Source organism: Acyrthosiphon pisum, chromosome A2 (genome assembly GCF_005508785.2).
Source record: "Acyrthosiphon pisum isolate AL4f chromosome A2, pea_aphid_22Mar2018_4r6ur, whole genome shotgun sequence".
Lineage (NCBI taxonomy): Eukaryota > Metazoa > Arthropoda > Insecta > Hemiptera > Aphididae > Acyrthosiphon > Acyrthosiphon pisum.
In genome coordinates this window covers 91270410-91282476 of record NC_042495.1, presented here as the reverse complement: position 1 = coordinate 91282476, position 12067 = coordinate 91270410, and the positions used below count along the sequence as shown (strand labels likewise).

At 28.7% G+C, this 12067-nt stretch overlaps 1 protein-coding gene across 1 annotated transcript; it reads right to left on the bottom strand.

The window, feature by feature from the left end:
* Nucleotides 1-2247: 2247 nt before the first annotated feature.
* Nucleotides 2248-9979, bottom strand: LOC100160009. Its single transcript, XM_001948430.4, has 3 exons — nt 9546-9979; nt 4140-4226; nt 2248-4059 (listed from the first exon to the last, which is right to left on the bottom strand). Exon 3 carries the CDS (start codon nt 4002-4004, stop codon nt 2793-2795), a length of 1212 nt encoding a protein of 403 aa, XP_001948465.2. The 5' UTR covers nt 4005-4059; nt 4140-4226; nt 9546-9979; the 3' UTR covers nt 2248-2792.
* Between the last annotated feature and the right edge of the window lie 2088 nt (nt 9980-12067).

Here is a 12067-nt window from a genome sequence, read left to right as displayed (position 1 = left end):
AAGTACCTACATCTATAATTAATACAATGTTGCAATAATAATTAATATAATTAATTGTCATACTCAAATATTTTATACTTTATATAAATAAATATATAAAATATAAAAAAATTGTGAGGAAAAAATATTTACCTTTAATAATTTAAACTTTAAATGTAAATACCTATCAAGGTTTTTTATGTTATCATGTCAAATTTTGTGTTATGTACCAATTGAGGTACCTGTACATGCAGTTTAAAACTTTATTTTGTGTATGTATAATGAAAATATATTTTACTGTTTTTTTTTTTTTTTTTTTAAGAAATTAACTGTGTAAAAAATATTATAGTTAAGTAGATTTAATGTTCAATTATTATTTAATATATACATATATATTATTATTTAACGCCTTAGTTTATTAAATAATAAATAGGTAAATATAATAATATAGTATTTTAATCACTAATTACACAATATATTAGCTGGTAGTATACATATTTTTACATTTTTGTTTTCATTTTATTTTTTGATGAAACTTTAGTGATTGTCTGAGATTATTTTCAAAAATTGTTTAATTTTTACTAGGGTTTCGGTTTCATAATAATTTTGGTTTGGACAAAAGAGTAATTGAAATATTGGCACTATTTTAACGAATTTTGTCACAATTCTAACTTCAGACATTCATAAAAATTGCAATACAAAAAACACTATATTATCGAGCTTTTGACACATCTAACATTTTTTATTGATGGTTCTTAAAAAAAAAAACTAAAAATGTTAAATGTCTATAAAAGAAAATATTTGAAAAAAAAAAGATAAGGTAATATGTACATTACCATGTACATATTTTAAAGAGATTTTATTACATAATATATTAGAGATAACATAGTATTTAAAATTTGATAACAATACCAACAATTTTATTTATATTTTAAATGTACTATGCATTTTAAGACGTATGAACAATTTATTATATAAATAAATAAATAATATACATAATATATAATATTTCCAACTGAAGGTTCTCCTGGTTCCTACCAGGTCATTGAGTACATTCACATGACCTCGGATGACTCGACGGGATCACTATGTTCATTTCAGAGATTGCACATCGGGTACTGCAGGGTAGGACACGGTAGGTACCGATAAGGGCATAATTTTTAAAGAATTTTAATTTTTTACATGAAAGTTTTCCTAACCTAGTTTTAAATAATCTAATAACGTTTTGAATTGCTACATACTTAACTTATTCTATATAGGTAAATAATACAAAAAAAAATGTATTTGTTAAAATAAATATAAATTAAAATGTACCTAATAAAATAATACAAAATTTCAAAATAAGCGATGGATCTCCTAAAAAGCCAATGGTTATGCAGAAGGAGAGAGTTCCAAAAAGTATTATAGTTACTTAAGTTTGACTTAAAGTTAATAACAAAATAAGTTGATTTAAGAGATCGACTTAAGTAATACATATAAAATGAGATATTAATATAATTTTTATACATTTATATATTTTTGAAGTTATTAACATTTAAATCATGATTATAACGAAATTGAATAAACTTGTATTTAGAAAATTATGGCCCAAAAACTGTTCTAATTTCAAGAACAATAACATTGGACTTAGATTTAAGTCTGATAGAATAACTATAACTTAAAACCAAAATGTTATCCTTAAAAGCTTGTCGTTTTTTTGTGCATTTAGGCCAATAAGCGGAAGAAAAATGTACACAGTACCAAAAGTCCAATTTTAATTTTGAATACATATTTTAATTTCTTATTATATTTTCTAGGTTGTGTAAGAAATGAATCTTCGATTTTTTTTTAGTAACATTCAAGTAAAGGTGAATTTTGAAATAAAAAATTATATTTATTATTCATTTGGTACTATACAATACATTTGGTACAACTATATAAAAATCGAAAATACATTTCCTATCGTTATGTCTTATATTATATTATACATAATTCGAATAAAGGTATTTCCAATTTTATTAGGAAATTGACGGATTGTATAAATTGAATATTAAATGGATATATAGTATAGGCCACTAAAAATATTACGATATACCAAAACACCCAACGATACACGATCTATAATAAAATATGTTGTATAATTTCAAATTTGTGTTATTTTATTTAAATTTGACGTCCCTGTAAATAAAGTAAGACGAAAAAAGTATTTAAAAATAATATTTGATATTAAATACAGATACTTTCAAAAAAGTATTCAAATACTGTGCCCCTGTACTTTTTTCAAATGTATTTAGAATACGCATTGAGTACATAAAAATTATTTGGATACTTTTACTCAATTACTTTACAAGACTGGAACCACCCTAAATTGATATTCTGTAAGAAATAATTGATTGAACAGATGTCATATAATATGTTAGTATAATAAGTTTAGAATTTGAGATATATATTTTAGTTATTTAAAAATGTAAAAATGTATCAAGGAATGCAAGTACTTACTGTTTTCAGATGTTACTCAAAGTTTAAAATGTGTTACTCACTAAATAAATGTTTTCTTAACCCTATTTTGAATTTTAATAATACCTACTTCAAATCGCTAATTCATTTAATTTATACAATATGCATCAACTACCTATCAAATAATAATCGTTTGTGTTGACACAAATAATGCATGCTCCGGCACTCGCTGTGTTACGGTTAATTTTATTAGAATTTAATCTACTATCGATTCGAAACCTATGCTACATCGTCGCTTATACCTACTGCTACTGTGCGTTTTTAAAAGTTTGACTACCGGGATACGAACTGTTGCAGTATGAGCGACCATATATTATTCAAATTTTGAGGTAATTCAAACAATATAAAACTACTGCCTCAAACGTTTTACGACCATACGGGCATCCATTTTCACGAGCGTAACACAAGCAGTCCGGATTTCCAAATTCCACAGCAAGCAAACACGTATCTTCGTCCCAAGGGCATCCATTTTCATGAGCGTAACGCAAGCAGTCCAGGTGTCCAAATATCGCAGCATCTGAACACGTTCGTTCGTCCCATGGACATCCATTTTCATGAGCGTAACGCAAGCAGTCCAGGTGCCCATCTGCCATAGCAAAATCACACGTCTCTTCGTCCCAAGGGCATCCATTTTCATGAGCGTAACGCAAGCAGTCCAGATGTCCAAATGTCGCAGCATCAGAACACGTCTCTTCGTCCCAAGGGCATCCATTTTCATGAGCGTAACGCAAGCAGTCCAGGTATCCATTTTTTGCAGCATACTGACACGTATTTTCGTCCCAAGGGCATCCATTTTCATGAGCGTAACGCAAGCAGTCCAGGTGTCCAAATATCGCAGCATAAGAACACGTTACTTCGTCCCATGGACATCCATTTTCATGAGCGTAACGCAAGCAGTCCAGGTGCCCATGTGCCGCAGCATAAGAACACGTTTCTTCGTCCCATGGACATTCGTTTTCATGAGCGTAACGCAAGCAGTCCAGGTGTCCATTTTCTGCAGCATACTGACACGTTCGTTCATCCCATGGACATTCGTTCTCGTGCGCATACCTAAGACAGTCTAGGTGTCCGCCCGACGCGGCTGCTGTACACGTTGACCGGCCGTTTTCAAAAGCATACTCCTTGCAGTTCAGTTGACCATTGCCCGCGGCGTGGTCATACACAATTTGGACCCTTCGGGAGGAATTTACCCCCGAGGAAACGTTCCATGGAACGCCAATCTCGCGAGCGAACATCAGACAATCAATGTGTCCGTAATACGCGGCCTTCTCACATAGGTTACGGATTAAGTCGCAATGGACCACTGACTGCAACTTCCCGACCATGGACCTCCTATCACCCAACGATTCGAAACCATCACTTTCCGTGTTGAGTTTCACGATTTGAAAAAGCGACTCACAACAAATCCGCAAGTCGACGTCCGGAGTCTGCATCTCGTCGTATTTGTCCCGCTGGATCTTGTTACACGCGTAGTAAGCCGACGTCAACAGATCGGGTACGACGTACAATCTCTCGTCGTTAGCTGTCATTGTAGCTGTCTTTTTTTATAATGATTTGCTTCTAGAAGAGAGTGGCTTGTGTGTACTGTAAATAAAAATAATAATAAAAACATAAAACAATAATTTACGTTTAAGTCAAAACAAGTCCGTATTGAAGACACACACCTGTTCAATACTCAGTACCACGAGACTATACGAGCGAATAAGTTGATGAGGATAAGTGATGACGAACGTCCTTGGCAGCGTTGACACCTAAAAAAACAAAATGTTAGTTAGTATATAAGCTGTGGTCTGACTCAAATGAAAAAAATTCCCAATACTTTTAAATTTATTTTTGCACACATTTTTAATTTTTTATACTATAGTACTACTATAGCTGTAGCTGACCTCATGCACTTTGTTTCCCGTAAAAAGTGTTAATTGTTTTGGAATTCAAAATGTGTTCAATTCGTTACATATTTAATATTATGTGTAGCTATACCTAATGGTGTTCAACACTTCAAACAAAAATGTAGTCCGAAATCAGTGGATAGTAATAAGAATAACTTCTTTACTTACGGGAAACCAATTGCTAGTAGAAATAAGCGATGATGATTTGAAAAGCTATTAAACCACAACCTAAAATAATTGATTTAATCTATTAGGTATCCAAACCGTCCATGAATCGTAAAAATCTTTAGTTTTTTTTAAATTCCATAATCCAGGCTATTAGCCTCACTCACCTTAGCTATTTTACTATATTATTGTATTTATTGTTTTGTCTTTGGTAGCTAAAACTTAAGTAATATATTTAAAAATAGAGTAACAATAAATTGCATTTAATTCTAAGACTGCATATTTATTTATTTCCATTAGCAATTGGATATCACACGACAGCAAACGACAGACTATCTAATAAAATTGTGTGTGATATTTGACGAACCGATGAACATCTCCAACCAGAAACAACATGAATTATTATTTAATATTATATATTATTTTAATGATTATTACAATATTTATTGCACATCAAATAACCATAGGTATAAAACATATTATGATAACAAACTATAAAAAAGGTGGACAACTGTACTTCTGCTGTACAGTAATAGTTGTCGATCATGTCGTTGGAATGGATATTTTATATGAATTCAATGATGTAAATCATTGCATACGAAAAACAATTTTAGCGGAGACATTGGTTCATCCTAGCATACATATAATATACCTGTTAATAATCAAATTTGATGGTTATTAATTTTTATTATTAATACAAATCTCATGGCTATAAATAGCGTAATTTTGCGTTAAACTTTTTTGTTTTAAAGAAGTAGAAAAACTTGTTGGGAATCTTTACTTAAAATTTCTAATTTTAACTATGAGATTAAAAACTTTTATGAATTTCTAACTGAAAAATGATTTACAAAACCTGGAATAATTATCATGGCTTTAATAATAGCTCAACATTTTACCATGTAAAGCAGTCATTTTAACATTTGGTGAAAATGTCGAGTGTTTACAGCTATTAGTTTTTGAATTACAACAACATATCAAAAATTGATAGATGAAAATTCGTTAATTTATCGGTGAAAAACCAATATTGTAAACATTTTAAATACAAATGTTCATTATAAATGCATTTTACACTCCAAGAAACGTTATTTTTGTTTAAAGTAGAAAATTTGTGGGAAGTCTTCTCATAAAATTTCTAATTTTAACTATGAAAACAAAAACTTTTATGAGTTGCAAACTGAAATATAGTTTAAACATTTTAAAAATATTGATGAATTTTATCAAAATTTTAACTTTAAATGCATATAAAAAATAATCGTGCCGATGTGTCTTTAATATATATTTACTTTTTGAACCATTAATGAAACTTAGAAGTAACTTTGTATTAAGTTTTTAAGCGATTCACCTAAGTGAAAAAGTTTTTATCAGGATAATATTAAAAGAATTATAAAATTCGAAAAATTATCATGGCTACAATTCGGTCAAAAAGAGTCAAAATATTGCGAAAATGTTACCTTTTATGGAAAATTCTAACATAAACATTTTGTGAAAATGTCAAGGGTTATTAGTCTTTGAATTACACCAAAAAATAAGATCAATTTTTCAAAAAATTTTTTGCGTAATAATTACTTTTTGTTTTTCTTGACGCTTTCTAAAACTACATTGAATTTTAAATTTTGATCTCTTAAAAGTACTAACTAGATTAACTTTTTTATCAGAAAATATTATGATGAATATTGATGACAGACATACAATAAAAACATACATCATTGTAAAATGTAAATACAATACATTCATTATCACTCCGCTACGAATCTAATATACAGGTTAAAATTAAATCCACTAATATTAACAATAGTCAATAAATTATATTTTATGTAACCAGTTGCAACTAGTACTAATGTATATAGAAAAAATTATAATTTATATTATTACTATAATATTATAATAGAAGCATACAATGCACTGGCAAACATTTATTTTATAAGCAAAAGAAAAAATTTAATGAAAAATCCCGTGGAAAAAGGACTCAGTTTTTCCAAAATTTAAGAAATATATAGGTACTGGATACCTACTGGAAATTATTTATTTCGATCTCTCTAAAGTACTAACTACCACCAATTTTCTATCAGGAACCAGTGTCAATAAACCACTCCGAAAGTTGAAAATCGAAGCATTTAGTCTACTACTAGTACTACTTCTACTTTCGTTTGTACTCACATTATAAAGAATCCGCTCAGAATCTAAAATAACGAAATTAAACACGGAAAAAAATGAAAAATATTAGTTATAATATACACTAAGATATTTCATGAGATACAATATATTATGTATTATTTTTTTTGTACAAAAAAGTTTACCTAAACACGTGAAAACCCGGATTTTTTATTTTTCAGAAATCCAATTTTAAAACTTTGATCAAATACAATTTTCATTTATATAAAATTATTTACCATATTTTTTAGTACACAACACATATAAAAACAAAACAAACACGAGAAAATATCATAATTTAACTGATAATTTTTGGCTTTCACTATGCAATTTTGGTCCATTCAGTCTTTAAAGAAATATGCATATATAGTATATTTTACTAAATAGACATAATACTATGAGGAGTTTGCATTTTTCAAGGTAATATTTATGGTCGTAACTATATCGTACAAAAAGAAAGTACATAATACTGTATCATTAAAAATTGTATTTATTCAAAATGAATACATTTATTGAAAAATTAAGATCCCAAATCTGTATAGTGTACCTATTGTATTAATTTCTTAAAAGCTTTCATTCTAGTGACATTTTCAACTGTAATTTAAAAAAAAAGTAAAGGAAAAATGGGAAGTTTTTAACAAAAATTAATTAATGGTGGTTAGTATAACTCTAAAACATAACCGTAGATACATGAAATTTGTACTAGTTGTTTATATTAGAATTGTCTATACATGATAATAATCTTAAAAAAAAATTTGATTCGTTTCGAACTGTTTACGAACATTTTCAGTTTTAAATTTTTTTAGTTTATTTTTCCATGAATATCAATAAAAATGTATATTTTGGGTCTAAAATCTTGAAATTTTAATACAAGACTCATAATATATTGTTACAACGATGTTTAAAATATTAAAAAATCAATGCTCACAATTTTTTTTTTATAAGCTTTTAAGTTTAAATCATGACAAAATACGTAAAAATCACGAAAATGAGCAAATTAATTTGGGTTAGAAATTCATAAAAATGTATTCTTTTTAAATCTAAGATTTGAAAATATAATAGAAGATTCCTCATAATTTTTTCCACCCTTAACAAAAAAAAAATGTCTACAAGAAAGTCAAATTAAATTTTTATGATCGTTTGAAGTTCATATTTTTACAAGATTGGATATTCACTTGACTTATCTCATGTAGTGATTTTCTTATTTTGTTGTAATTCAAAAACTAATAACTGTATATACATGAAATGTATACTGGTTGTGTATATTTTCATTTTCTATACACCATAAAACATTTTACCTCTTTTTGAGCAATTGAGCTGTCAATGGAAAATTTCAAATTTAAATATTTTTAGTTTTTTTTTGTCTATAAAAGTCAATAAAATGGTAACACGTAATATAACACGTATATAAATTAGAGATATTTATAAATTCTGTGATTATCGCGATCCCACGCCACTCTTATAGATCCGTATGATAACCGTTTATAATTTTAATTTTTATAATAATTAGATATCACTCAAAATATAAAAGATTTCAGTTCTGGGTCGTGGTTAACTGGTAAATGATAAAAATTTTCCCGCCCCTAAAATTTTTAGCCCGGGGCCTTTAGCACTCCTTCCTTTAAATGCCCTACTACAACTACGCTTTTGGTAATTACGTGATACATAATATATAAATATATAACTCAATAGAAATATAAAAACGAAACACAACGTGAACAATAATATGGCCGCTCCGAAATTATTGCTTAACAATGTCTTATCAACCTAATAATAATTACTTGACGTACGTTCTGTCATATTGAGTGGGCACCGGCCGGTGGTGACCACCGACGCACATTGTATTTAATAGGAAATGAATTACTATATTCTAGATAATTTTGTAATGATAAAATTATTATAATGTTTATTGACGTACCTACTTATGCAGATTATCGAAAAATTGTATTTTTGTCACCGCGACACAATCCATCACGACGGTTATGGCCGATTTTGAAAAACGAGAGTGCCTGAATGGAATGGAGAAATACTCCGATAGTAATTATTAGAACAATTATTTTACAATATTTTTACGGAAAATTGTTCAGCGTGGGACAACTTTACTCCCTTATAATAGACTACACTTATATCAAAATTACCAAAATTTGACATCGCTATAGGGAAGAACTTTATCTGTGACGTAGCGTTTTTATTATTTTTTTTTTTTATAGCTCTACACAAAAACTTTTAATAAATTAATGAAAAAAAGCAAAAAAAAAACTAAATAAATAAATAAAATTCTTCTTTACGTTTTGCAAAAATGTTGTTCATTCTATTATAAAATGTATAATGCAAGAAAATTTATCTCGCGCATTTTTACAACCCAATTACGGGTGGTGTGTTGTCCTTTTACCACGATACCTATATACCTATGTAGGTAGTGGATATTTTTGTAGGCTAGGGCCTCACTCTTTGTTCACAATCTCAAAAGTGCGCTACAAAAAACAAAAATTTGCGCTTTTCTACCTAAAGTTCTATAAAAGACATGCATTAAAAACGTAATGTAGATGTAAAAAAATATTTTTAAAAATTCGATACACAGAAACTTCGATATATTGTGTGTTCAAAACTACAATACTTTAAAGCGATTTTCGTGACTTAATAAAGAGATATAACTTGTAAAAATATTTAAGATATTAAGATATAGTATAAGAAAATTAAATTTGCATTCACACCCGTCTCCACAATCATAAGTAATCAAATTCAAAAAATACAAAACGGAAAATCAGAAAAATAGCCACTTGCGGCGCCGCGTATATCACTACGTGGGACGACGCGTATTAGCGGTCGATGATAAAAGTAATAATAATATCGTTTAAGACTTACCGACACTATAATACTGTAATGCTGCTCAAGTCTACAAACTGCAATATTTGCAAACACTGTAAATACTCCGCAATGTGTTCTCGGAGCCGCTGCTAGATATTATGCTACTGCATCCAACTTCCTCTGGGCAATATTTGACTTCCGACGATACGACTGACGAGGAGTGCACCGAATAATGGATACGCAGAATTTTCAGACCACGTTATAGACTATAGTGTTATACCATAGAACAATATGGTTATACTAACGCCAAACTTAGTCGGCTGAAAACTTAGACGGTTTTCACTAACACGAATCGTGCGAATACCACTATAGTAACACTATAAGCTATTCGAACGTTATCGCGATAAACCGGAGCTCAGGTATAACATTATATTACCCACGAAATATGTTATATAAACTAATACGTATGTTTTTCACTGAACTGTGACCTTACAGTTGGGTGAAGTTTACAATATATCTGTGGTTATACCATTTATTTTTATACTCGATGATTATATGCTCGTCTAAATCACCTACCTCCATAATATTTTATTATTGTTGTTTTGAACTTTAACTATCATAATAGGTATTATAATAAATATTATTTATCATTTATTGAAGAATAATATAATCATTATTATTATTGAGATTTGAGATTATACTATTAAATATTAATAAAATTAAAACAAGTTATTCAATTGTTATCTTTAATAGATATTTTACCTATTAGGTACGCATATAATATTATGTAAGTACCTAATTTCGAAAATAGTTATTGTCTTTAAAAAACATGACATGGGTGATGAAACGTTTTTAAACATTTAACTATTCTAGCTTATAACGTTATAAACAAGTCGTGTCAGTAAACCACAACCCTTATCACCAAATTTATTATAATCCTTATCACTTGCTCAAACTTTCGAGTTTTTACCAATTGTCAACTTAGTCACAGGCGTGACTTGTATAGTTTTAACGACATTGGCTCCGAAGTCGGTACTCGCTCTCAGCGGGTTACAAGTTACAACAGTATATTCTATAAACAGTATTATAAAACATATTTTTATAGAGATATAAATATAATATATAAAATACTATTCTAGAATTCAGTAATACTTTTTGCCGTTTTTCTGTTTGAAAACGGAACTTTTAATTTTCATTTATTTTGTGTTGCGGAATGATATGGCATAATGCAATATTATATAATAATTTATAATAATATTTTACACAGTAGGTCCGACCACCTATACTATTATTTTATATCATCAAGTCATCTAGACATATTATTAAGTATTATTATATGATTACACTGAATAATGCATAGTTGTTATTATTAACCACCTTCGATTCAATATAACACAATGAACGTACAATGACAGTTTTAAGTAAAAAACACACGACGACCACATAATATTAGGTACCTATAGTGGTTTTGTTTTCATTAAAGGCTGTATGGTTTGACGTTCAACAAACAATAAGAAAAAAAACTTATTAGCGGAAGTCGATTAAAAAACTTTTTTCATTAAACTTAAAAACAAATTAACCATACTCCGTCGTAGATTTAACTAATTTGTTTTAAATTGATTTATTTTAAAGGAAGGTGATACGAGTATTTTAGTGCGTATATAATATATATATATGTATATATATATATATATAGAGAGAGAGAGAGCATCCACAGTTAATGAACTACTATATTTTTAATTGAACATACCGTTTTTCACAACTTTTCATTCGCAGTTAATCACTATAATATACACTTTTGATACTTAAAAAGTAAATCGTAATAAAATATTAATTGGAAAAACGCGAGTTTATTCGCCTGCAGGACGTTTATCCGCAAAATCCGCGGTAAAATAAAGTATTATTTTCAAGCAATATAATATAACGACTATTAATAGTCAGTGCAGTACTAATTCGCAAAGTTGATTTTCAAATAATTATTATTACATCTTAACACACGTCAAAGTCGTTGACGTGTAATTTTGTTTTTTTTCTACAAAAAATCGCGTCGTTTCGATATTGAACTATAGGTATCGGAACCAGACATACTTATTTTATAAGGACAGTACTTCTTTTTGAAGACATGTCCTATAATTGTCCTAAATAAATTGCGCAAATACACGAAAAAGTTATTTTAAATGATGTAACAATTCCAAATGAAAATTTGTTTTAAATAACCTAGTTATAAAATTCGTAACATTTTTGACATTTTTAATTTCTAAAAAAAAAAATTAAATGCATCTTTATCGATGTTTTACAAAAATTCGTGATCGCCAGAGTGAATGCACTGCTATGACAAAGCTGCGGCATGATATTTTGTTTATAATCTATGGCGGCAAGGCCTCCTTAATGTTACCTTGATTTACGGTAACGTTTACCGCTTAAATGATTACAATATTAATCAAATAAAATATTATAATACAGTAAAATTATTTTTTCTGGAAATGGCTACACCTCGTAGGATGTGTAATTTTAAAAGTGATTTACTAAAAGAATTTCCGTTAATGAAGTCGATAACTTCAAATTCAACAAGCATTGTT

Excerpts from the sequence above, each read along its gene's own strand:
- LOC100160009 (XM_001948430.4), bottom strand. The coding sequence starts at position 4,004 with ATGACAGCTAACGACGAGAGATTGTACGTCGTACCCGATCTGTTGACG.